The 27,440-nt window shown below is 47.2% G+C and overlaps 1 protein-coding gene across 1 annotated transcript in view; it reads right to left on the bottom strand.

Annotated features, from left to right (window-relative positions):
• Positions 1-261: 261 nt before the first annotated feature.
• The window catches only part of LOC121537013, a 66,533-nt gene continuing 39,354 nt past the window's right edge, over positions 262-27,440 (bottom strand). The window contains exons 3-8 of the mRNA XM_041844743.2: positions 22,689-24,604; positions 8,628-8,817; positions 6,394-6,595; positions 2,570-3,168; positions 2,259-2,404; positions 262-1,390 (exon numbers count right to left, since the gene is read on the bottom strand). Coding sequence (XP_041700677.1) covers positions 571-1,390; positions 2,259-2,404; positions 2,570-3,168; positions 6,394-6,595; positions 8,628-8,817; positions 22,689-24,574 — 3,843 coding nt within the window. The 5' untranslated portion in view covers positions 24,575-24,604 and the 3' untranslated portion in view covers positions 262-570. The remainder of the gene's footprint in view (positions 1,391-2,258; positions 2,405-2,569; positions 3,169-6,393; positions 6,596-8,627; positions 8,818-22,688; positions 24,605-27,440) is intronic.

Genomic DNA, 27,440 nt, shown 5'->3' with positions numbered 1-27,440 from the left:
CTTTCTTTTTGATGAACTTCACACAGCCATTGAAGAGGAGTGGGATAACATTCCACAGGCCACAATCAACAGCCTGATCAACTCTAAACGAAGGAGATGTGTCGCGCTGCATGATGCAAATAGTGGTCACATCAGATACTGGTTTTCTGATCCACGCCCCTTCCTTTTTTTTAAAGGTATCGGTGACCAACAGATGCATATCTGTATTCCCAGTCATGTGAAATCCATAGATTAGGGCCTAATTAATTCATTTCAGTTGACTGATTTCCTTATATGAACTGTAACTCAGTAAAATCTTTGAAATTGTTGCATGTTGCGTTTATATTTTTGTCCAGTGTATATCTTCATACGTTTCGTTACAATATGGTGCACTTGTAGTTTTTCTTAGAAAAAAGTGCTATCCTCATCATAACATGGAACCTCACAAGTCTCAGACAAGCCCCACACTAAAACTTCAGAAACAATTGGTCCACCATCCAGAAGCATGGTCAGTTCTTTTTGCAGGAGTAGTACGTCTATTTACACTGGTATCCAGCCAAAGAGTAAAACAGTGTTCCTCAGGGTTCAGTCTCAGGACCTGCCCTGGTTTGTGTTTATCATGATATTGGGGAGCGCGTTACGCCTCTTCCTCCATGGTCCCAGGTCACGGGTATACCTCTTGATCTGCCGGAACCACTGCTGCGTGCGGGATTTGTCAGATGCCCTGAAAACAAAGGCCTCCTTCCGTATATCCAGCACCTCAAAGGTGTCCTCACAGTCAGGATCGGCCGACACCACACAGTTGGCTAGGCGGATGGGCTCTCTGAGCACAGTGAACTTGCCGCTGCTCTTGTCTTTGATGAGCACCATCACACCATCCCACACACCGTGCTCCTGCTGCTCCACCATAGCCCCGCCGTCCGTCGGAGACAGCCCCTCCCCAGGCCGCTGCGTACGAACCATCAGCAGGCTCTGGACGTTCTGGAACTTGAGGCCTTTACTGCCCTTCTTCACCCACTGTCCGTCTGCGGGCTGGGAGAGCTGCAGGGGCCCCTCCATGACGAAGCGTGTGTTTTCCCTGGCCCAGCCCACCGTCTTCATGGACATCTCTCGCATCTCAATGTTGATGACCTCGCGGTTCTTGCGGCTGTCACGGCGGAAGGAACGCAGCGACCAGGTAAGGGTTCCTTCCTGCTTGGTCTTCATGTTGATGTGCTCCAGGTGTGACTCTACACGGCTCTTGGCCTCTCGGAGCCGGGCGTGGTCCGGGTGGCACTCTGTGGTGGCCTTGCTGATGCGGCTCAGCAGGAGGGGGTACTTGGTGACCCTCTGGAGGGGGGCCATGAGGAAGGACCGCAGGTTCATACGCCGCAGGGCTGTATTGTCATTCTGGGAGACATCCAGGAAGATCCTGGGAGGCGAGGAGCGAGAGAGAGGGAGAGAGAGAGAAAGAGAGAGCGAGAGAAAGAGAGAGAGAGAGAGAGAGAGAGAGAGAGAGAGAGAGAGAGAGAGAGGGAGGGAGAGGGAGAAAGAGTGAGAGAGAAAGCGAAAGAGAGAGAAAGAGAGGGAGCGAGAGAGAGAGAAAGAGAAAGAGAAATAAAGAGACAGAGAATGATATTACCATACTGTTTAATTGCAATGGTAGGCCAGAGAGTCTCAGACCTAATTCTAAATTTGAGAGAAGTGGGAATCACAACCCACTGGGCAAAAACTGGTTGAATCAACGTTGTTTCCACGTCATTTCAACAAAACAATTCAATGTGATTTAAAAGAAAGTCATCAATGTAAGGGAAGTTCATATTTTTTAAATCTAAATCCAATGACATGGTGACATTTTTTGTTGATTTCATGTTGAATTCACGTTAGTTGACAATTCAACCATATGTAAATCAAAGCTAGACGTTGAACTGATGTCTGTGCCCAGTGGGAAGACAAGGCAGGCTGAGTCATTATGGGTGAGATGTGATGTAGTTGGCTGGATCTAAAAAAAGTATTGACTTCAGCACCGTTCTCAAAATAGGACTAGTTATGAATTAATGATAACTTTCCGTCTCTTCCACTAAGTTCCACACAGCGTAGCGGGAACTTAGGGTTCGAAGTTATTGTTCCAGTCCTCGGAGGACAGAAGAGGGCAAGAGCGCAGAGAATTCTGGTCAGTGGAAAGGTTCTATACAATACATTTGGTGTAAATGTTATCTTGATCTCAATCATGAATTAGGAAAAATAAAAACCAAAGTTCCCTTATTTGTCTTTGAAGTGCACTTTTACACAGTCTTTACCTGAGCAGTTCCTTCTCCTTCTCCAAGGTGTTGAGCATGTTGACAGAGATGGACTGCTGCAGGCAGTACGTCTGGAAGGCTGGCAGCATGTTGACAAACTCCAGGAAAATCTCTCCAATGCACACTGTTAGGAGGTCCTCATCTCCCTGAAAGGGAACAACAACAATGACAATGATTACATTGATCACTGTGTAACCACAACTCAAATTCAGAGCCATGGATGTAACGATTTGCTGCCTATGAGATTGGCATGATAATTTTAAACATTTGTTGAGCTGACTGGTGGTCTAGGTTCAAAAGTGTCACCTCACCTGGTCGAAGGCCTGATCGATGCTGTCCTGCAGATGTTCAGTGAAGCGTTCATTGACGTCTATGAGCTCCTGAACGTTGCTGAACACCACAGTCAGCTGTTCTGAGGTCAGCAGCCCGGCACTCTGCATGGGACAGTAGAACTCCTCCTTGATGATCCTCAGGTCCTCCCCGTAGCTTGACTCAGTGTTCAGGAACTCCAAGATGGCTTCCTTCCTCTCCGTCCTCAACTTGGAGCAGCGCTCACACATACTGGTACCCTCCCCGTCCGTCCGGGCCACCCCATGCCCGTCTCTCTGGCCACAGTCTGGGCAGGGTCTTTGGGCCTCCCAGGCCCGGAGGGAGTTAGAGGGTCTCTTCCAGCCGCGGGCCAGGCAGGGTCCAATCCCACTGTCCACCCGTTCTACCTCTGCCCCTCCACTGCGATGTACTCTCCGGGGTTCATCGTCATCGTCGCGGTCATCACACAGGCCCACCACACCGCTGTCGGCACTGAGGCTGCTCACAGTGCTCCAGCGGTTATGCCCAGCACTTGTCACGCCCAGAACCCCAAGACGCTCCTCACCGCGGGGCTCAGAGCGCACCCGCACCGAGGCAGGTGCTATGGGACACACACACACACAGGTTAGACCAACCAATGTTTATAAACACACAATATGCCTATGGGCTAGATTCAAGTCACACGTCATTGTTAACAGGTGTACAAGAGACCTCCCTGTCTCCAATCAATCCCGCATTGTTGTAACGCAAAATTATATAAATGGATAACATGGTCAGATATGTAAAAAACTATCTTACCCCCACACCATCCCCTCACCTCTAAGGTTTGACCCCTGTTCTGGCAATAATGTCAATAGTATAAGGTCAACATTACCATATGGCAGGGGTAGGCAACTAGATTCAGCCGCAGCCCGATTTTTGTCGGAACATACAGTAATTATAATAATTTGTACACTGCAAATTGAATACAAGTAAGCCCAAAAAGAGATTGAATTTGAAGATAACTATCATTTCATACCTTGATTACATTGAGACACAATCACACATATTTTTTTATTTGTGGGAATACTTAGAAACACATTTCCTAAAATAAACAGTACCAGTCAATAGTTTGGACACACATACTCATTCCAGGGTTTTTCTTTATTTTTACATTGTAGAATAATAGTGAAGATATCAAAACTATGAAATAACACATATGGAATCATGTAGTAACCAAAAAAGTGTTCAACAAATCGAAATATATGTTATATTTGAGATTCTTCAAATAGCCACCCTTTGCCTTGATGACAGCTTTGCACACTCTTGGCATTCTCTCAACCAGCTTCACCTGGAATGCTTTTCCAACAGTCTTGAAGGAGTTCCCAGATATGCTGAGCACTTGTTGGCTGCTTTTCCTTCACTCTGCGGTCCAACTCATCCCAGACCATCTCAATTGGGTTGAGGTCGGGTGATTGTGGAGGCCAGATCATCTGATGCAGCACTCCATCACTCTCCTTCTTGGTCAAATAGCCCTTTCTCAGCCTGGAGGTGTGTTGGTTCATTGTCCTGTTGAAAAACAAATGATAGTCCCACTAAGCGCAAACCAGATGGGATGGCGTATCGCTGCAGAATGCTGTGGTAGCCATGCTGGTTAAGTGTGCCTTGAATTCTAAATAAATCACAGACAGTGTCACCAGCAAAGCACCCCCACACCATCACACCTCCTCCTCCATGCTTCATGGTGGGAACCACACATGCGGAGATCATCCGTTCACCTACTCTGCGTCTCACAAAGACACGTTGGTTGGAACCATAAATCTCAAATTTGGACCAAACCAAAGGACATATTTCCACTGGTCTAATGTCCATTGCACGTGTTTCTTGGCCCAAGCAAGTCTCTTCTTCTTATTGGTGTCCTTTCGTAGTGTTTTCTTTGCAGCAATTCGACCATGAAGGCCTGATTCACGCAGTCTCCTCTGAACAGTTGATGTTGAGATGTGTCTGTTACTTGAACTCTGTGAAGCATTTATTTGGGCTGCAATTTCCTCTGCTGCAGAGGTAACTCTGGGTCTTCCATTCCTGTGGCGGTCCTCATGAGACCCAGTTTCATCATAGCGCTTGATGGTTTTTGCGACTGCACCTGAAGAAACTTTCAAAGTTCTTGAAATGTTCCGGATTGACTGACCTTCATGTCTTAAAGTAATGATGGACTGTCGTTTCTCTTTGCTTATTTGAGCTGTTCTTGCCATAATATGGACTTGGTCTTTTACCAAATAGGGCTATCTTCTGTATAACACCCCTACCTTGTCACAACACAACTGATTGGCTCAAACGCATTATGAAGGAAAGAAATTCCACAAATTAACCTTTAACAAGGCACACCTGTTAATTGAAATGCATTCCAGGTGACTACCTCATGAAGCTAGTTGAGTGAATGCCAAGAGTGTGCAAAGCTGTCATCAAGGCAAAGGGTGGCTACTTTGAAGAATCTCAAATATAAAATATATTTTGATTTGTTTAACACTTTTTTGGTTACTACATGATTCCATATGTGTTATTGCATAGTTTTGATGTCTTCACTATTATTCTACAATGTAGAAAATAGTAAAATAAAATAAAAACCTGGAATGAGTAGGTGTGTCCAAACTTTTGACTGGTACTGTATATAGGGGTAAAATAAAAAATCACTTGTGAGCCAGTTTTGACCTTATGCCAAAACCTGTCATATAGCATATAGACTTACATGCCCTAACATGCCAGATAGTTTTGTGTTGAGGGTGCAGGGTGTTACCCTGTTATCAATAAGGGAATTGAGGAGTGAAAGGTCACAAACATTCTGAGAAAACTACAATATGTTGTTATATAACTCGACACAGCAGCCCTATCCTGAAGAGACAATACTAATAGGCTCCTACTCTTCAAAACAGACCCAATCTTAAAATTGCAGGGTATGTTAGTGTAAGGGCCTCTGAAGATTGCCATTTAAAATCCTACTTGATAGCTAGCTCCTTTACAGTGATTCAGCTGGCTGCCCTGAACACAATCTGAGGAAAACAGAGAGGGGGCTGAGGCTCTAAATAAGTGATTCAGAATGTTTCAATAGCAAAGAGACAGTCACACTGCAGTGTTGAGGTCCATAATGTAAAGATGAGGACAGCACTTTAGAGAGAGTAAGTGAGGTCACATTCAAGAATAATAACGTTTGTGGCAGTAGAACTGAGGTTGGGTTCATGTGGGTGTTGGTTTCTTAACCTGGCTCATTGTTAGACTGCACAACATGGGCTCCATGCCAGACAAGGCCGCTGGGAAGACTGCCCAAACGGTAAGTAGGATGAGAAGGATGAGTGTGATGACTCGTGTGGGTAGTTTTGTGGAATGGTGCGTTGTCAGGATTGGTCAAGGGGAATTAACACACGAAGAGAGACTTGTGTTAGGAAATACTATTCCTGAGGATAATGTGTGATTATGATTAAGTTAGACTGTTGATTTGATATGGGTTGGACAGGGATGTTTGATATGGGCTGAACAGGGATGCTTGATATGGGCTGAACAGGGATGCTTGATATGGGCTGAACGGGGATGTTTGATATGGGCTGAACAGGGATGTTTGATATAGGCTGAACAGGGATGCTTGATATGGGCTGAACAGGGATGCTTGATATGGGCTAGACAGGGATGCTTGATATGGGCTAGACAGGGATGCTTGATATGGGCTGAACAGGGATGCTTGATATGGGCTAGACAGGGACGTTTGATATGGGCTAGACAGGGATGTTTGATATGGGCTGAACAGGGATGCTTGATATGGGCTGAATAGGGATCTTTGATATGTAGCTCCCCTCACCACTGTCCCTGTCCCGACGCTGGCTGTGGAGGCGTGCAGCTGCAGCGATCTTCATCTCCAGATGTTTGCGCTTGGTGGCATCGGCTGGCATGGGGTCGCTGTAGTGGGGCCGGAGGCGGCACTCGCGCTGGGCCCTCACCGACTCGGCCGGCTCATAGGCTGCGTCTGAGCTGGAGCGCCTGCAGCCCAGGCCAGAGTAATGCTGATTGGAGAGACACACCTGTCAATCAACTGTACATGTCATCTGCTATTGGCTGAAAGAGGCATGGTCAGTGTTGATAGAGAGAGGTTGACAGAGAGAGAGAGAGAGAGAGAGAGAGAGAGAGAGAGAGAGAGAGAGAGAGAGAGAGAGAGAGAGAGAGAGAGAGAGAGAGAAATAAAGAGAGATGTAAGCGTCATGTGAGAGGCTATAGGAAGTGGGTTCACTGTATCATACACTCAGGGGCCTGAGAGAGCATTCTCTGTAGCATAGACTACCCGTGTTAATGGTGCCATCATGGGCTGAATTGCAACAGATATTAATCCATTCTGAACCTGGTAGGTTTGACTAATGAAATTGTGTTTAATATCCTGAGACACAGACTGTACTTTAAACATGACACTCTTGACTCTGAGAGGCTCTCATTGTTGAATGTACTGAGATAGACATACCGACAGACAGACAGACAGACAGACAGACAGACAGACAGACAGACAGACAGACAGACAGACTGACTAAGGGCACATATCTGTATCTGTTTCCTTCACAGAATGACTTGGGAAGCCTTGGAATGGAATGGAATGGGAATTCTAGGGAATAGGAATGCAAGGGAAGCCTTTGAGATTGCAGAAAATATCCCAAATAGCAGAGACAACAGGAAGAGTCTATCCTTTTTAGATAAACAATGGAATTTCCCAACAACGCATAACAGCTTGACACAATGGCACCAATGCTAGGTGCTGTTCAAGGATGGATTGGGTGGATTGCGTTGGTGTCTGTCAAATTATTCCTGCATACATCATGGTGGGCCTCATTATGGAACTATGGATCGGGTGAAAGGTCATCAGACTGACTCGTAACCCCTGAACCTTCACCCCTTACCCCTCAACTCTCTACAGACGCACATTCAGCATCATTAGGGGATTGACAGCATTGAGTGATAGCAGCTCATTGATTGCAGGTCATCATTGATCGGCCCCCAAACTGCTAATGTCTAGATTCTGTGGTTCCTAGCATCAGCTTGATAAACAACAGATAGCTGCAGACCGTTACATGATAAACAACATGACTGTGGATAAAACTGAAGGGCATTGGGGTAAGTTTTCATATCCAACAAGACGAGGATGGGAAATAAGACATGTAGCTAAGGCTCTAGTATCGCACAGAACAATTAATGACGCAGTTCAATGCGGGTACTAATGAATTGCAGTTGGCCATTACTGGAAACATGCACAGCCATTCTCCATGCATTTAATAAACCAGTGCATGCAACAGCAACAATGACTATGAGCAAAAAGCAAGGTTGGAATATACAACGTTAGCATTCGTTCTCACCTATAGCATCCTTCCTCATACAAAATACATGACGGCCATAAACCCAACGACCCTGGCTGTCGATGATGCTGCTGTAACCTCAACCCCAGCAGAGGCTAAGACGTGTTGCTCGGATTATAGCACAAATTAACACAATGCACCGACAGCTACTGACGGACGGCTAGCGGCTGGGTAGCTGCGTTTCACACAGAGAGGACCAGACAGACAGCCGAGCCAGCAGAGCAGCACAGCACAAAGATTAGATGAAGAAGCCCAGTTAGTTACCACCATGAACCTGCTCTTCAATCCTCTCTCTCTGCGGAGTCCTGTTCCCAGGCAGATGCAGAGCTGAGCTGGGAGGAAGACGCTGAGACTGAGGCAGTAGCTGCATGCCTGCATGCCTGCAGTTGTCAGGGGCTCATCACATACCTCTGCCTGCCTGGCTGTGTGTGTGTGTGTGTGTATGTAGTCCGCCTGCCTGCCTAGATACGCAATCCCTCTATTCTGTTCTGTTCTTCCCTAACCATTCTCACATGCCCCTGTCTGTGTGTGTGCTACAGCCCACCACTATCCCCAGCATATGGAGTGAGTGAGAGAGAGAGAGAGAGAGAGAGAGAGAGAGAGAGAGAGAGAGAGAGAGAGAGAGAGAGAGAGAGAGAGAGAGAGAGAGAGAGGGAGAGGTAGAGGGGGAGGGAGAGAGAGAGCGAGAGATTCTCCTTACACATTCTGCAGCTAGTTCCTCTCTTTCTGCTACAGGCTCATCGCAAGACTCCGCTCCGCAGGCCGTCGTGGTTGTCATGGAAACAGCAGAGGAGTGACAGTCCGGCGGGGGAGCGGTGATGTCAGTGCTGTCGTCCTGGTCACCTGACAGCCTGACGGGGGCCTCCGCCGCTGCAATCTCTGCACTGCAGCTGGAGACAGAGAGAGAGAGGGAGAGGGGGGTGGAGAGAGATGGGGAGAGGGGAGAGAAAGAGGGAAAGAAGAGAGGGGAGAGAGAGCGAGAGAGAGAGAGCGAGAGAGAGAGAGAGAGAGAGAGAGAGAGAGAGAGGGAGCGAGGGGAAGAGATGAGGGGTGTTAGAGACGGCAGAATGGCAGAGGATAGAATTATGATTCCTGGCACCTCTCTCCTCTCCTCCCACCATCCAAATCATTCAGTTTTATCAGACCTCCCCCCACCTCCTCCCTTCCCTCTCTCCCTCTCCAGGGACCTCTCCCCCTCCTCTCCTTCTTCTCTCCCCAGCAGAGGGGCTCAGGGGCTGGGTAATTTGACGCATCAATTCCCATTAACACCTGAACTCCTGGACCACTGGGCAGGATGGCAGGATGCTACCTCCCTCACTCTACAGCTCTCTACATGCATCACACATCTGCCTCTCTGTCTGCCTCTGGTTCCTTTGAGTGCTGACCAGCCATGCTCTGAGCATGTGTCAGCCTTGTGTGTGTACGCACCCAGGGACATTGCCTGCTCCTGAGCTCTCTCCATACAGACATGCATGTATGTGCGCATGCACACACACATACACACACATACACACACATGCACACACACGCACACACAGTATGAGCTAACTGCTGAATGAACATGAGAACAGATCAGTCTGCCTGCCACAATCATGCCGTCCGTTCACATGTCACATTGTGATTGACTGCACTACACAGACAATGGAGAAGGAAAATCACAATTTCCTTCCCAAAGCTCCATTTAAATGTATCTCTGCTGGCAAGAAAATAGCCTAGCAATTTGGCCAGGGATGTAAATTGTACTCTAATCATTTGCAATATTCTACATTTTATTCATTTCTGTCAATCATCAATGCGTGAAAGTCATTATTTACATCATGTTTGTTTGTGTATTTCAGGGATGGGCAACTTTGACGTAAGTCATCATGAGGGGCCGCAGTGGCTCTTGGGTATGCGTACCCACATCCATACCCCTATCCATATCCATCCATATTTTAAAGTTAATTTCTTGGAATTCTGCCCATTTTGCCATGGGTCATACAGAATATTTTGCCGTTTTAAAGCAAGTTTACTGCAATTCTACAGATTATGCCATGGTGTGGAGAGAAGATTTTGCAATTGTATAACTAATTTCATGCAATTCTACTCATTTTTCCACGGGGTGGAGGCAAATGTTTGCAGTTTTTAATATGATAACTGATGATCAATGGGCCCCAGGCCGGTCGGTAATTAGACCATGCTTACTACAAGTTTAGATAGCTGGCCACTAGACTAATTTACCAATCCATTTTTTTTTTTTACATCAGCCAATTGAGTGACTGCTGATGCACAACCAAATTTCAAAATTGCACCTTGTGTATTCTATTATTCTAATTCTAAACAGTACATTGAGACCCCCTGTCTGAAGCCTCCCTCTCTAACTCATTAGTACTCAACTCGTCATGGACCCGTCATTAGCATACAAATAATCCAGAGATATCCTACTGCTGACGTCTCAAACCAGAGTAAAATCTGACTGCGCTGCCGTTACACACTAATCAGAGAAAACACAATCAGAGAAAATACACACACCTGCAGAGACCCACACGATCACAAGCAGACACACGAACTAGTGATCTTCAGTTCGCGAACGATTTGTTCTTTTTTAAATATTTTTTTTTACTGACTCAATGCTCATGATTCGTTTTTCGGAGTGACTCGTTAATTTGAGTCGTTCGTTTGACCTGCTGGCTGCAATGAGTTCTACAGCAGGATTAAAAGCCAATTTATGCTTTGTATGGAGGGTGTGACGCAATTGCGGAGCCTCTTGAGGCATGCAGAGGCCAAATCAAGCTCTGTACCACATCACAGTGCGCCTCTCAAATGTTGTAACAATGCGGAGGGCTCCGTATAGCTCCGTATAGCTCCGCATTGACATGATTGGTTGACGGTAGGTGGGGGCGGGAGGTCCTGTATAAACACCAACTCACTTCCTTGACAACTTCCTTCACAACAGCTCTGCTCAACAGCTCTGCGCTGCTCGGTGAAGCAGGTCGGATTGAACATGTTGAATGACGTGAACGAGAGGCGTGTAGAATCATCACTGTTTCGAGTTTTCAGTTCATCGTTCGCCGGTAGAGGGTCTTGCATGCTCTGGGCATTACTGACTCAAATTAACGAAATGAGTCGAAAGATTCAATCTTTTGACTGAACGAGTTGAAAAGATCAGAGTCAGTAAAAAGAGCCGAACTTCCCATTAGTAACACACACACACGCACACGCACGCACACACATACACACGTATGCACACACACACAAACACACACCAACTGACCTACACACTAGCAACAGTCACTAGCATTTGCTAATGTTTTGAAGTCTTTAAAATGCAACAAAGCAACAACAAAGCGAAACCTTAATCTTCAGATGGTGCAGGTGCCATGGGCATAACAGGAATAATTAATATGGCCCTTCTTTAGGACTGCATCCCAAATGGCACCCTATTCCCTATATAGCACCCTATTCCCATTTGGCTCTGGTCAAAAGTAGTGCACTATGTGGGGCATGGGTCCCCAATTACATTAATCCGTGGCCCGATTTTTTATTGAGTGGATGGTCGAGGGGGCCGGAACATAGTTATAAATAATTTGTACACTGCAAACTGACCTCAAGAATCCCAAACAGATATAGTATTTGACATTTCAAACCTTGATTACATTTGAATAGGATCACATATGCATCTCTATTTATGTGTGGGAATACGTGGGAACAGATTTCCTAAATTAAAATCACTTTGAGGTGATTTCCTGGTGATTTTACAGTCTTTTCTGCCCAACAACAAAAATTATATAAATTATCATTATTTTTTATTTGATTTATTTTTGCTCTGAAAAATTGGTGGGCCCAATAAAATCACCTGCGGGTTGAATTTGGTATGCGGGACGCCTATTAGGGAACCCTGATGCAGGGAATAGGGTGCCATTTGGATATAGCCTAGAAAGAGGCAATAAAACCAGACACTGGTGCGTATCCTTCCTTCCAGTTGGAATAACTGTCAATAAAACCTTTCCTTCCAGATATTACCTGTCAGCCTGTAGATGATGCATGTGGGGTAATAACCTGAAACTTAATTTATTAGCTCATGGACTGTGTATGATACAGAGCCTTAGGAAAGTATTCAGACCCCTTGACTTTTTTCACATTTTGTTACATTACAGCCTTATTCTAAAATGGATTGTTACAAAAAATTGATTGGAGTCCAACTGTGGGAAATTCAATTGATTGGACATGATTTGGAAAGGTACACACCTGTCTATATAAAGGTCCCACAGTTGACAGTGCATGTCAGAGAAAAAAACAAGCAATGAGGTTGAAGCAATTGTCCGTAGAGCTCCGAGACAGGATTGTGTCGAGGCACAGATCTGGGGAAGGGTAGCAAAACATTTCTGCAGCATTGAAGGTCCCAAAGAACACATTGGCCTCCATCATTCTTAAATGGAAGAAGTTTGGAACCACCCAGACTCTTCCTAGAGCTGGCCGCCCGGCCAAACTGAGCAATCGGGGGAGAAGGGCCTTGGTCAGGAAAGAAATCAAGAACCCGATGGTCACTCTGACAGAGCTCTAGAGTCCCTCTGTGGAGATGGGAGAACCTTCCAGAAGGACAACCATCTCTGCAGCACTCCACCAATCAGGCCTTTATGGTAGAGTGACCAGACGGAAGCCACTCCTCAGTAAAAGGCACATGACAGCCCCCTTGGAGTTTGCCAAAAGGCACCTAAACACTCTCAGACCATGAGAAACAACATTCTCTGGTCTGATGAAACCAAGATTGAACTATTTGGCCATTATGAATGCCAAGCATCACGTCTGGAGGAAACCTGGCACCATCCCTACGGTGAAGCATGGTGGTGGCAGCATCATGCTGTGGGGATGTTTTTCAGCGGCAGGGACTGGGAGACTAGTCTGGAATGAGGGAAAGATGAACGGAGATCCTTGATGAAAACCTGCTCCAGAGCGCTCAGGACCTCAGACTGGGTCAAAGGTTCACCTTCCAACAGGACAATGACCCTAAGCACACAGCCAAGACAACGCAGGAGTGGCTTCGGGACAAGTCTCTGAATGTCCTTGAGTGGCCCAGCCAGAGCCCGGACTTGAACCCGATCGAACATCTCTGGAGAGACCTGAAAATAGCTGTGCAGCAACGCTCCCCATCCAACCTGACAGAGCTTGAGAGGATCTGCAGAAAATAATGGGCGAAACTCCCCAAATACAGGTGTGCCAAGCTTGTAGCATCATACTCAAGAAGACTCGATGCTGTAATCGCTGCCAAAGGTGCTTCAACAAAGTACTGAGTAAAGGGTTTTAATACGTATGTGAATGTGATATTTCCGTTTTTGTTATTTGTATAAATTAGCAAACATTTCTAAAAACCTGTTTTTGCTTTGTCATTATCGGGTATTGTGTGTAGATTGATGAGGGGAAAAAACAATTTCATCAATTTTAGAATAAGGCTGTAACGTAACAAAATGTGGAAAAAGTCAAGTGGTCTGAATACTTTCCGAAGGCACTGTCTCTGCCTGCGGCATAATGTGATGTTGAAATTAGTATATAGTCGCCATATAGCCATATTGTCACACCCTGGCTCTGGGACTCATTATGTTGAGCCAGGGTGTGTTCATTCTATGTTTTCTGTTTCTATGTTGGGTGTTCAAGGTTGTTTATTTCTATGTTTGACTGAGTGACTTTCACTTTGTGTTTGTGGGTTTTTGTTCCATGTTCGGTCATTGTCACTGAGGACTTCACGAGTCGTTTATTGTTTTGTTATTTCGTGTGTATGCTTTAATTAAATAAAGCAAGTATGTTCGCAACTAACGCTGCGCGTTGGTCCACTCCTTCATACGACGTTCGTGACAGAAAAACCCACCATAAAAGGACCAAGCAGCGTGTCCAGGAGCAGGCAGACTGGACATGGGAGGAAGCGCCAGGAAAGGAGATGGAGAGGCTGGCGATGGCCCAGGTGGGCAAATCGTGGTCCTGGGAGGACATGCTCGGGGGCAAGGGACCTTGGGGTAGGATTAAGGCCCTGGCGAGAGAGGAGCAGCGGCGTCAGCAGTGCCATCGTCGGACGGACGAGAGGCACCCCCCAATAATTTTTTTAGGGGGGCACACGGCATGGGCGACTGGGCAGCAGGAGGCTGCCACAGGGCGAAATGGGAGACGAGGAGAGAAGGCCACCGGGTTACGGGAGCCATTGGCGAGAGGAGGGAAGGAAGTTGTAGAGGCACGGCGAGAGGTACTGAGGTGTATTGCCAGTCCGGTCCGGCCCGTTCCTGATCCCCGTTTAAGGCCAGTGGTGTGTGTTCCCAGTACGGTCCGGCCTGTTCCTGCTCCACGCACCAAGCCTACGGTGTGCGTCGCCAGCCCTGCCCGGCCTGTCCCTGCTCCACGCACCAAGCCTACGGTGTGCGTCGCCAGCCCTGTCCGGCCTGTCCCTGCTCCACGCACCAAGCCTACGGTGTGCGTCGCCAGCCCTGCCCGGCCTGTCCCTGCTCCACGCACCAAACCTACGGTGTGCGTCGCCAGCCCAGCCCGGCCTGTTCCTGCTCCACGCACCAAGCCTACGGTGTGCGTCGCCAGCCCAGCCCGGCCTGTTCCTGCTCCACGCACCAAGCCTACGGTGTGCGTCGCCAGCCCTGCCCGGCCTGTTCCTGCTCCACGCACCAAGCCTACGGTGTGCGTCGCCAGCCCTGTCCGGCCTGTCCCTGCTCCACGCACCAAGCCTACGGTGTGCGTCGCCAGCCCTGCCCAGCCTGTCCCTGCTCCACGCACCAAACCTACGGTGTGCGTCGCCAGCCCAGCCCGGCCTGTTCCTGCTCCACGCACCAAGCCTACGGTGTGCGTCGCCAGCCCTGCCCGGCCTGTTCCTGCTCCACGCACCAAGCCTACGGTGTGCGTCGCCAGCCCTGTCCGGCCTGTCCCTGCTCCACGCACCAAGCCTACGGTGTGCGTCGTCAGCCCAGCCCGGCCTGTCCCTGCTCCACGCACCAAGCCTACGGGGTGCGTCGCCAGCCCGGCCCGGCCTGTCCCTGCTCCACGCACCAAGTCTACGGTGTGCGTCGTCAGCCCAGCCCGGCCTGTCCCTGCTCCACGCACCAAGCCTACGGGGTGCGTCGCCAGCCCGGCCCGGCCTGTCCCTGCTCCACGCACCAAGTCTACGGTGCGCGTCGCCAGCCTGGTCCGGCCTGTTCCTGCCACTTCGCACCAAGTCTACGGTGCGCGTCGCCAGCCCGGCCCGGCCCGTTCCTGCCACTTCGCACCAAGCCAGGGGTGCGAGTCGTCAGTCCGGCACAACCCGTGCCTGGGTCATCGGTGCCAATTCAGGTACCGCTCTACTGCTCCACTAAGGAGCTGAAGCCTACCGCTCCTGCTACGTCCCAGTCCAGCTCCAGCCAGCGGGGCCAGACCGGACCAGGGGCGCTATGGGGGGTTTGTTGGAGGGTGGTGGGCAAGCCCGGAGCCGGAGCCGCCGAGGAGGAATGCCCACCCAGCCCTCCCCTGTTTTGCTCGTATTTAGGCGCGGTCGCAGTCCGCGCCTTTAGGGGGGGGTACTGTCACACCCTGGCTCTGGGACTCATTATGTTGAGCCAGGGTGTGTTCATTCTATGTTTTCTGTTTCTATGTTGGGTGTTCAAGGTTGTTTATTTCTATGTTTGACTGAGTGACTCCCAATCAGAGGCAACGAGTGTCAGCTGTGTGCTGGTTGTCTCTGATTGGGAGCCATATTTAACTGTCTGTGTTTCACTTTGTGTTTGTGGGTTTTTGTTCCGTGTTCGGTCATTGTCACTGAGGACTTCACGAGTCGTTTATTGTTTTGTTATTTCGTGTGTATGCTTTAATTAAATAAAGCAAGTATGTTCGCAACTAACGCTGCGCTTTGGTCCACTCCTTCATACGACGTTCGTGACACATATCATGTTTGTTCATAAGGAATCCATACTGTATATTCTAAACATGGATGGTGACTCTCTCTGTAATCTCTCTGTTAATGTCTTTAAATATTAAAGGCCCTGTTAGGATAAAGAAAAACACACCCAAACCTAACCTGTGTATTTGTCAATAGGAGAGAGCGAGAGCGACCACATCTTAATGCACACTAAGCACACCCAAGAGCACTGTTCTAGAACTTCCCACCGTTAATAGATTCCTGCTCCACCATCCCATCAGGTGTACACTCCAGTATAATACATGGGAAAAGCATTGTGAAAAACCCATCAGACTAGCCACAGTTCGATAGCCATTGTGATCGTAAGTCTGTATGGGACACAGAGGAGCGCTAACACAAGACTTGTTTAGTGGAGTCGAGAGAAACAGTGGTTAAAACTAGACCCTTGGGGTACACGCATAACATTAGAAAATGATTCATTTTTAATTACCAACTTTATACTAATAAAATATTCACAAAGATCACGGCTACGTAACGGAGGTCAAATTAAAACCCATTAAGAATAAATGTTGTGTTCGAATATAAACATACTGTATATTAGCAAAATTGCCTACATACATGTAATAATACACTTGGTAAAAGCTACCTCATAAATTCTAGCAATTCCTAAGCATGAGGATGAAAAACGATTAAACCTCCACCTGTCCCTTGTCCCCTATGCCCCATGTCCAACATGTGTGAGGAGTGTAATATTTGAATGTACAGTATGTCACATAGCTTTCCTATCTGGCAAACACACCACCTATATAGTACAGTGGCTTGCGAAAGTATTCACCCCCCTTGGCATTTTTCCTATTTTGTTAACTTACAACCTGGAATTAAAATGGTTTGTATCATTTGATTTACACAACATGCCTACCACTTTGAAGATGCAAAATATTTTTTCTTGTGAAACAAACAAGACATAAGACCAAAAAACAGAAAACTTGAGCGTGCATAACTATTCACCCCCCCCAAAGTCAATACTTTGTAGAGCCACCTTTTGCAGCAATTACAGCTGCAAGTCTCTTGGGGTATGTCTCTATAAGCTTGGCACATCTAGCCACTGGGATTTTTGCCCATTCTTCAAGGCAAAACTGCTCCAGCTCCTTCAAGTTGGATGGGTTCCGCTGGTGTACAGCAATCTTTAAGTCATACCACAGATTCTCAATTGGATTGAGGTCTGGGCTTTGACTAGGCCATTCCAAGACATTTAAATGTTTCCCCTTAAACCACTCGAGTGTTGCTTTAGCAGTATGCTTAGGGTCATTGTCCTGCTGGAAGGTGAACCTCCGTCTCAGTCTCAAATCTCTGGAAGACTGAAACAGGTTTCCCTCAAGAATTTCCTTTATTTGTATTTAGCGCCATCCATCATTCCTTCAATTCTGAACAGTTTCCCAGTTCCTGCCGATGAAAAACATCCTTCACTTCACTGTGGGGATGGTGTTCTCGGGGTGATGAGAGGTGTTGGGTTTGTGCCAGACATAGCGTTTTCCTTGATGGCCAACAAGTTAAATTTTAGTCTCATTTGACCAGAGTACCTTCTTCCATATGTTTGGGGAGTCTCCCACGTGGCTTTTGGCTTTTCTGGCCACTCTTCCGTAAAGCCCAGCTCTGTGGCGTGTACGGCTTAAAGTGGTCCTATGGACAGATACTCCAATCTCCGTTGTGGAGCTTTGCAGCTCCTTCAGGGTTATCTTTGGTCTCTTTGTTGCCTCTCTTATTAATGCCCTCCTTGCCTGGTCCGTGAGTTTTGGTGGGCGGCCCTCTCTTTGCATGTTTGTTGTGGTGCCATATTCTTTACATTTTTTAATAATGGATTTAATTGTGCTCCATGGGATGTTCAAAGTTTCTGATAGTTTTTTATAACCCAACCCTGATCTGTACTTCTCCACAACTTTGTCCCTGACCTGTTTGGAGTGCTCCTTGGTCTTCATGGTGCCGCTTGCTTGGTGGTGCCCCTTGCTTAGTGGTGTTGCAGACTCTGGGGCCTTTCAGAACAGGTGTATATATACTGAGATCATGTGACAGATCATGTGACACTTAGATTGCACACAGGTGGACTTTATTTAACTAATTATGTGACTTCTGAAGGTAATTGTTTGCACCAGATCTTATTTAGGGGCTTCATAGCAAAGGGGGTGAATACATATGCACGCACCACTTTTCCGTTATTTATTTTTTTGAATTTTTTGAAACAAGTTATTTTTTTCATTTCACTTCAGACATTTTGACTATTTTGTGTATGTCCATTACATGAAATCCAAATAAAAATCCATTACAGGTTGTAAATGCAACAAAATAGGAAAAACGCCAAGGGGGATGAATACTTTTGCAAGGCACTGTATATCTTCTGTGGTATCATGCAGTTCAGTCTGCAGTCTGTATCATCCATCATCACCTCTATAGCACTGTCTGAGAGAGGTGAGAGACACAGTGATATCTATGGGTGAGAACAAGCACAGTGGAGCACCCTGACTTTGACTGTCAGGGAGAGGGCCATTTATGACATGAGAGAAAGAAGAATACAAGGCTATCCATTTCTCTCATAGTCACCACTGACACTTACACTCCTTGAACTCTTCTCTAGTTTAACTCTTCTCAGACCTGGGTTCAAACGGTATTAAGACGTTCTTGTTGGAACTACCCTAGTGCAATGGAACCAATGCAATAGTCCCAAAAGTGCATACCCTATCCATCAGGCTCAAGACAAACCCTCAAAGTATGTGAAAGATTACAAATCCTACTTGAACCCAGGTAGGTCTGCTATGGAGATGATGTGTCAGACTGGAAATGGGAGACCCTGGCACAGCCACAACAGTCTCCTCTGGTAGCCAAACCTGTCTGCTCCAACATCTGTTCACAATAAGCTGTGATTAATCAATGCCAACACTAACTCTAATGTCGCCCCTGCAGAAAAACACTACAGCACACCCCAGCACGATGTGGGCCCAATGCGGGCTAAAATATTGGCCCAATGTAGGCTGCCAACATTGGGCCAATGCGCCTTTGCTCATCGGCTCCACATCGGCCCCCAAGGCATTTACCCAGTGTTGCCAGCCCATATCTGGTGAAGGCAGCACTCACTTTGCCTGAAATATGGCCATCTTTTCCCAGCAAAAACATTGGCCCCATGTAGGCTGCCCACATTGGGCCGATGCGCTTTTTCAATTTAATAGGAATTAATTTTATTAGAATGTATTTATTACAATTTAATTCAATGCATACATTTGATTATTTTCAAGCCTTAAAGGTATTAAGGGAACTTGATAGATTGTATCAGAAAGACAACAAAGTTGTTACTATCATACATATACAGTGGGGAAAAAAAGTATTTAGTCAGCCACCAATTGTGCAAGTTCTCCCACTTAAAAAGATGAGAGAGGCCTGTCATTTTCATCATAGGTACACGTCAACTATGACAGACAAATAGAGAAAAAAAATCCAGAAAATTACATTGTAGGATTTTTTATGAATTTATTTGCAAATTATGGTGGAAAATAAGTATTTGGTCACCTACAAACAAGCAAGATTTCTGGCTCTCACAGACCTGTAACTTCTTCTTTAAGAGGCTCCTCTGTCCTCCACTCGTTACCTGTATTAATGGCACCTGTTTGAACTTGTTATCAGTATAAAAGACACCTGTCCACAACCTCAAACAGTCACACTCCAAACTCCACTATGGCCAAGACCAAAGAGCTGTCAAAGGACACCAGAAACAAAATTGTAGACCTGCACCAGGCTGGGAAGACTGAATCTGCAATAGGTAAGCAGCTTGGTTTGAAGAAATCAAATGATCACAAGAGCGGTGAGCAAAAATCCTAGAACCACACAGGGGGACCTAGTGAATGACCTGCAGAGAGTTGGGACCAAAGTAACAAAGCCTACCATCAGTAACACACTACGCCGCCAGGGACTCAAATCCTGCATTGCCAGACGTGTCCCCCTGCTTAAGCCAGTACATGTCCAGGCCCATCTGAAGTTTGCTAGAGTGCATTTGGATGATCCAGAAGAAGATTGGGAGAATGTCATAAGGTCAGATGAAACCAAAACTCAACTCGTCGTGTTTGGAGGACAAAGAATGCTGAGTTGCATCCAAAGAACACCATACCTACTGTGAAGCATGGGGGTGGAAACATCATGCTTTGGGGCTGTTTTTCTGCAAAGGGACCAGGTCGACTGATCCGTGTAAAGGAAAGAATGAATGGGGCCATGTATCGTGAGATTTTGAGTGAAAACCTCCTTCCATCAGCAAGGGCATTGAAGATGAAACGTGGCTGGGTCTTTCAGCATGACAATGATCCCAAACACACCGCCCGGGCAACGAAGGAGTGGCTTCGTAAGAAGCATTTCAAGGTCCTGGAGTAGCCTAGCCAGTCTCCAGATCTCATCCCCATAGAAAATCTTTGGAGGGAGTTGAAAGTCCGTGTTGCCCAGCGACAGCCCCAAAACATCACTGCTCTAGAGGAGATCTGCATGGAGGAATGGGCCAAAATACCAGCAACAGTGTGTGAAAACCTTGTGAAGACTTACAGAAAACGTTTGACCTGTGTCATTGCCAACAAAGGGTATATAACAAAGTATTGAGAAACTTTTGTTAATGACCAAATACTTATTTTCCACCATAATTTGCAAATAAATTCATTAAAAATCCTACAATGTGATTTTCTGGATTTTATTTTCTCATTTTGTCTGTCATAGTTGACGTGTTCCTATGATGAAAATTACAGGCCTCTCTCATCTTTTTAAGTGGGAGAACTTGCACAATTGGTGGCTGACTAAATAATTTTTTCCCCCACTGTATACTGAAAAAATATATAAACGCAACATGTAAAGTGTTGGTCCTATGTTTCATGAGCTGAAATAAAAGATCCCAGAAATGTTCCATAGGCACAAAAAGCTTATTTCTCTCAAATTTTGTGCAAACATTTTTTTACATCCCTGTTAGTGAGCATTTCTCCATTGCCAAGATAATCCATCCACCTGACACGTGTGGCATATCAAGAAGCTGATTAAACAGCATGATCATTACACAGGTGCACCTTGTGCTGGGGACAATAAAAGGCCACTCTAAAATGTGCAGTTTTGTGACACAACACAATGCCACAGATGTCTCAAGTTTTGAGGGAGCGTGCAATTGGCATGCTGACTGTGGGAATGTCCACCAGAGCTGTTGCCAGATAATTGAATGTTCATTTCTCTACCATAAGCCGCCTCCAACGTTGTTTTAGAGAATTTGGCTGTAAGTACAACCGGCCTCACAAACGCAGACCACGTGTAACCACGCCAGCCCTCCACATCCGGCTTCTTCACCTGTGGGATCGTCTGAGACCAGCCACCCGGACAGCTGATGAAACTGAGGAGTCTTTATGTCTGTAATAAAGCTATTTTGTGGGGAAAACTCATTCTGATTGGCTGGGCCTGGCTCCCCAGTGGGTGGGCCTGGCTCCCAAGTGGGTCGGCCTATGCCCTCCCTGGCCCACCCATGGCTGCACCTCTGACCAGTCATGTGAAATCCATAGATTAGGGCCTAATTTATTTATTTCAATTGACTGATTTCCTTATATGAACTGTAACTCAGTAAAATCATTGAAATTGTTGCATGTTGTGTTAATATTTTTTACAAGATAACATTTTAAGTTTGTCATATATCACATGCACTTATTTAAGTATTTTTAAAGACTTTATCATTGGCAGTGTACAAGATAAAGAAAAATTGGGCATCACACAACGGAACACTTAAACAGGAACAGCAAACTCAGTGTCACGCCCTGGCTCTGGGGACTCTTAAATGTTGAGCCAGGGTGTGGACTTGTTATGTTTAGTTTTCTATGGGTTTTGTTCTAGATCGTTTATTTCTATGTTGGCCAGGGTGGTTCCCAATCAGAGACAGCTGTAGCTCGTTGTCTCTGATTGGGGACCATACTTAGGCAGCCTGTTTTCACCAGTTTATTGTGGGATCTTGTTCCGTAAGGTTTTGTGTATAACCTAGGACTTCACGTATCGTTTTGTTGTTTTTGTTCGTGTTGTGTACGCAATAAAGAATGTATGCTTATCACGCTGCGCCTTGGTCCGCTTCATCTCATAACGATCGTGACACTCAGTAATGTTTGCACAAAAAGAACTGTGTGCAAACCACGCTCCCAAATATTCTAATGAGCCCCCGCCTCTAGCTGGGCTTGGTCTGGGCTAGCCTCTGTTGGGCTTGGTGTGGCCTGGCCTGTGTTGGGCTGGTGTGGGCTAGCCTGTGTTGGGCTGGTGTGGGCTAGCCTGTGTTTGGCTGGTGTGGACTTGTTGTGGGCTAGCCTGTGTTGGGCTGGTGTAGGCTTGCCTGTGTTGGGCTTGGTGTGGGCTGGCCAGTGTTGGGCTTGGTGTGGGCTAGCCTGCTTTGGGCTTGTTGTGGGCTACCCAGTGTCGGGCTGGTGTGGGCTAGCCTGTGTTGGGCTCTGATGTGGGCTTGGTGTGGGCTAACCCGTGCCCACCGAATACCCACATGGGTCAATGGGGTCATGTTTGCTGGGAACCCATGAGTTTCAACTTAGCCATCAAAGAGCATTACAAGATTTCAAAACAAGCTTTTTATCAAAAGCATGTGTTCATCTTAAATGAAGACTACACAGATTGACAAACTAGTAAATAAATGGGTTTTCTAGTTAATGATTTCTTTACATGGCTAAGGTTCAATATTGCATTTCATTTAGAATTGTACCTTTCATCTGAGTATGCATAACTTCCACAAAGTAAGTAGCACAAGATAAGGAGTCAAACTGAGTTAGATAAACAGCTCATTACTGTACAATATTACCCATTGATGATCATATTGATGATGACAACTACCCCTAACTCCACCTTCTTACTAACCTCTTCTTAATGAGGTCCAAGGCTGATCCGATAAAGCCATCCTTCATCTTGTAAATCTTGGCTCCGTAGCTGGAGAGATCAGTCCTGTCCAGGAGCAGGGCTGGGCAGCAGCTGGAGGGGCCCTCAGCACTCTCCCTGCGTGGAGGAGGGAAGGGGACAGTGAGCTCCACACTGGGCCTGCTGTTCTGGGCCTGGGTATGGTCCATGGTCCCCTCCCCCTGGGTCTGACTGGAGGGCTGGAGGGGCGAGCGGGGAGTTGGGCCGGTACATATAGCCATTGTAGAGACTGTGGTCTGAATGCTGGCTGTTGGCTGGGGAGTAGGGCCGGTAAAGATGGGAGTGGCTGAGTTGGTAGTACTGGCTGTGGGAGCTGGAGCAACCACCATCACACTCTCCTCTGCTCTTATGTCTGGATGACAGGGTGGTGGTGGGGGAGCCCCAGGGGAGCTGTCACTCTGCCTCGCCTCTCCACTGCCTGTCCTCCTCCTGCTCCCCCTCTCTTCCATCTCTCCACTACCTGTCCTCCCTCCGCTCCCCCTCTCCTCCTCCTTCTCTCCCACACTGGGAGACTGAGAGTCTCGCCATCCCAATTTAGCTGTCTGAGTCTTACAGTCTCTGCCTGTTCCTGGGGTCTGACTGCCAGTACCAGGCTCTGGCTGTTGGTCTATTGAAGCTGTTACTGTAGTAGCATTACCCTGGCTCTCTGTCTGTCCACTGTCTCCCTCTCTCTGCCGCATCCTCTTAAACTCCTCAAAGGTGGGGATGTGCAGGCGGCCCATGGGGGGTTTCTTGCGTTCGGCTATTATCTCTGCACTACTCCCAGTGACAGAGATGGAATCGGTGGTGTAGGACTTGGTCATGTCCGGGGTCTGAGGGGTCTCATGGGAGGCGTGGAGGGCCAGGTTCGGGGTGCTGTTCTGCCGGTGGAGCTGCAGGCGTCTCAGAACCTCTTTCTTGATTTCCTCAGGGCTGGTGAGGCGCCGGACACACAGGTGTCTCTCAACGTACCCCTGGTAGGGTGACAAGTCCCTCTCTGAGCACCCCCCCAGGATGGGAGTGGTACTGCCTGAGGTTATCTGAGGTCGAAGAGGCTTCAGGGGTTCCGCCGCTGCCCGGGCACTCTGGAGGCGGAGCTTCTCCCTTAACCCCTTCCTGGCGTTGGTGGTAGCGTTCACCCCCCAGTCATCCACAACGGGGAACAGCCACTGGTGGAAGAGGGGCAGCTCCTTCCTCCCCAGACCTCCCAGACCTCCCCCCAGGCGAGCGTTGGGGTAGAAGGCCAGGCTCTCAGGACTGTAGCCCTGGGGCCCTGTCCCCACTGGAGGCCCATTGTACCAGTGGCTGGTGGCAGTGCAGCGGAAGATGAACTCACTGTCCATGCTGCCCCTGTAGGGGGCGCTATAGGGGGAAGAGTAGAGGCCTGGTTCAGACACAGAATGACTCCAGTTCAGGTTCTCCATGCTGCGGTAGAGTCTAGTCCCGCTGCCTGGGTTCATGTTCCCACAGGGCCCTGCGTGGTCTGGCCCCAGGCCTAACCCTGACCCCAACCCCAGCCCAGAGTCAGGACCTCTGGGTGGGTGCTGCACACTGTTGGTGGAGCAGTAACGGAGGCCAAGGTTAGTCAACAGGGCACTGCTGTTACACCGGGGTATGACGGGGAACTGGCCTGGGTAAGGAGGGTAGGGGGGTACGCTGTGGCCTCTGAAGCCAGAAAGGGGTTGGGGAAGGGGCAGGTCGGTGAGGCTGAGGCAGGGCTCCAGGTCCATGGTGAGACCAGCGGTGCAGGTGTAGCCCGCGGGGCCGTGGCCGGGGGAGAAGCCCGCTGAGGAGTAATCACATGGTGAAGGGGCCTTCACGTCCGGCATGGCTGCAGTATGAGCCACCATAGTTCAGAGAGAGGCTCCGGGAAACTGGCCCTAAAGGACAGAGAGGAGACACAGGGGAATGAGCTGGGAGATGCACACACACACACACACACACACACACACACACACACACACACACACACACACACTGCCACAGTGCATCTGTACGTGAGCTGTACTAATACATTTCAGGAATTTCATTTGAAGGACAGACACTGAGGGTTGTTGAGATAATCCTTGAAATGGCAAATACATTCCATACTGTACATACAGTACATGTTATGAATGAGATAAATATTATTTTCAAAAACATGTTGATCAGTGTTGTGTTCGAGACCGATTCAAGATCAACACCGGAGCAAATAGAGTCCGAGTCAAAACCAAGACCGGAGAGGTGGTGAGACCGAGTCAAGACCGTGACCGGGAGGGGGGCGAGGGGTCCGAGACCGAGTCAAGACTGAGACCAGAAAAAGTCAAATTCAAGACCATGATTGTAATTGTGTCAATTGTAATTGTGTCAAATCGATACCATAATAACAGTTCAAAATGTCCAGTATTTCTGTGTTGATATTTCAGAAGAACATGTAGATTCTTTAGACATTCAGAATGACGAAAAAATGCATGCTGATGGCAAATAGAGAGCCACTCTACAAATGATTGCTAACCCAAACAGGTCTATAATAGACAAAATATGTTACAACTTCCCCCGGTCTCCCATTACTAATAGTGAGCGTACAACTTTCTAACAATTTTCCCCACTCTTCCCTACCAGCGAATCAAGGAAATTCTTATGCGCTGACTGAATGGAAGCTGATAATTATGAGTTTTTCACTGGTCTTGGCTGGTCTAGGGAAGAAATGATGTGTCCTCATTGTCTGAGACCGAGTAAAAAGTTATCTGACACCAAGACACTCAATATGTGGTCTCGAGACAGGACTCGAGTACTACAACACTGATGTTGATACTGTGGTTTTGGCCATGTGGATAACCACTGTCCCCTCCTCCACACAATCTCATTGTCCCTGATGCGTGGTTCCTTCCCTTAACTTGAATAATCGCATTAATTATCTAAAAATGTCTTCGCTCCGCAGCAATGAATAAAATAAGAGATTTATTTCCCTTCTCTCTCCGCTCAGGCCATGATGAAAAACAAGAGGAGGAAAATAAAACATGAAGCTCTGAACGGACAGTAATAAAGACTGCCACTTTGCAGTTCGCCTTCGGCACCCATTCTACTAATCAGAGGAGCAGTGGATTAGGAGGAGAGGAGATAGGGAGAGGGCGAGAGAAAGAGAGAGAGAGACAGGGAGAGAGAGAGAGACAGAGAGAGACAGAGAGAGGTAGAGAGAGAGAGAGAGAGAGAAGAGAAAGAATGAAAGAGAGCAATAGTGCTGCGTAGTGGACTAACTCCTCTCTCTCTCGCTGTAATTAGTACAAATTGCATGGCTGGGGGCCAGGACAGGGCCATCCATATAGGTAGCTAGCTACCTCTCTGTAATCTTCAACACAAATCAGGGTCACTGAAACAGTGCTGCGTTAGGCAGAATCGTCATCCCTCCCTGATGCATAGATGAATGCAATAAGATTAGGTTTATTTACCAATGCTCTATGGCGCTAGAGAAAAACAATAGCTGATGGTAGATAATAAGTGTATTAATATTCCTAACATGCTGGAGGTAAAAGGATGATATTCAGGTTTAATTGAAAACTCTGCTCCTGGAAAAACATCAGGCGTCCTCCAATATAATTTGTTAGGCTGGATTGAATGAGCTACGTGCCTTGACAAAGGCTCTGTTATTTATCTCTGCATCTAAATGTATGCAGGCAAGTGGATCCTTTCAGCGCTGGAGGCTGTCGTTGTCAATCATTCTTGTGAAAGCACTTTTTGCCCCGTGTTGTGTGTGTTCTCGCCTGTGTGTATCTCTCGCTTTTCTTAGAAAAAAGCGCTGATGTGAATAAACAGACTTCATTTGCGTATGTCTGATAAGCGTGCGAGCGGCTCCTAGGTGTGTGTGTGTGTGTGTGTATGTGTGTGTGTACATGCGTGGCGTACGTGTGTGTAAGAACCAATGTCTCTGAAGCTTTACTCTCCCTTTCTGATTGAATTACTGCTAATCTAAAGGCACACAGTGAGGCAGGCTTTATTAGGGGCCTCGACTCTCCCTGCTCTCTCTGCTCCTACTGTCACTGCCACTAACCAGGGTGTATTTAATCTCCTCCGGCTCCATAGTAAATCAGTCATACTGATACTCTGTGAGGAGAAGAGGGCCCCAGTTAATATGATAGAGGAGAGGAGCTAGTCCGTAAATGATACAGTGGCTTGCGAAAGTATTCACCCCCCTTGGCATTTTTCCTATTTAGTTGCCTTACAACCTGGAATTAAAATAGATTTTTGGGGGGTTAGTATCATTTGATTTACAACATGCCTACCACTTTGAAGATGCAAAATATTTTTTATTTGTGAAACAAACAAGAAATAAGACAAAAAAACAGAACCCCCCCCAAAGTCAATACATTGTAGAGCCACCTTTTGCAGCAATTACAGCTGCAAGTCTATTAGGGGTATGTCTCTATAAGCTTGGCACATCTAGCCATTGGGATTTTTGCCCATTCTTCAAGGTAAAACTGCTCCAGCTCCTTCAAGTTGGATGGGTTCCGCTGGTGTACAGCAATCTTTAAGTCATACCACAGATTCTCAATTGGATTGAGGTCTTGGCTTTGACTAGGCCATTCCAAGACATTTAAATGTTTCCCCTTAAACCACTCAAGTGTTGCTTTAGCAGTATGCTTAGGGTCATTGTCCTGCTGGAAGGTGAACCTCCATCCCAGTCTCAAATCTCTGGAAGACTGAAACACGTTTCCCTCAAGAATTTCCCTGTATTTAGCG

The sequence above is a fragment of the Coregonus clupeaformis genome, chromosome 23 (genome assembly GCF_020615455.1).
Source record: "Coregonus clupeaformis isolate EN_2021a chromosome 23, ASM2061545v1, whole genome shotgun sequence".
Classification (NCBI taxonomy): Eukaryota; Metazoa; Chordata; class Actinopteri; order Salmoniformes; family Salmonidae; genus Coregonus; species Coregonus clupeaformis.
Note: the sequence above shows the minus strand (reverse complement) of the source record. Positions and strands in the feature narration are given on the sequence as shown.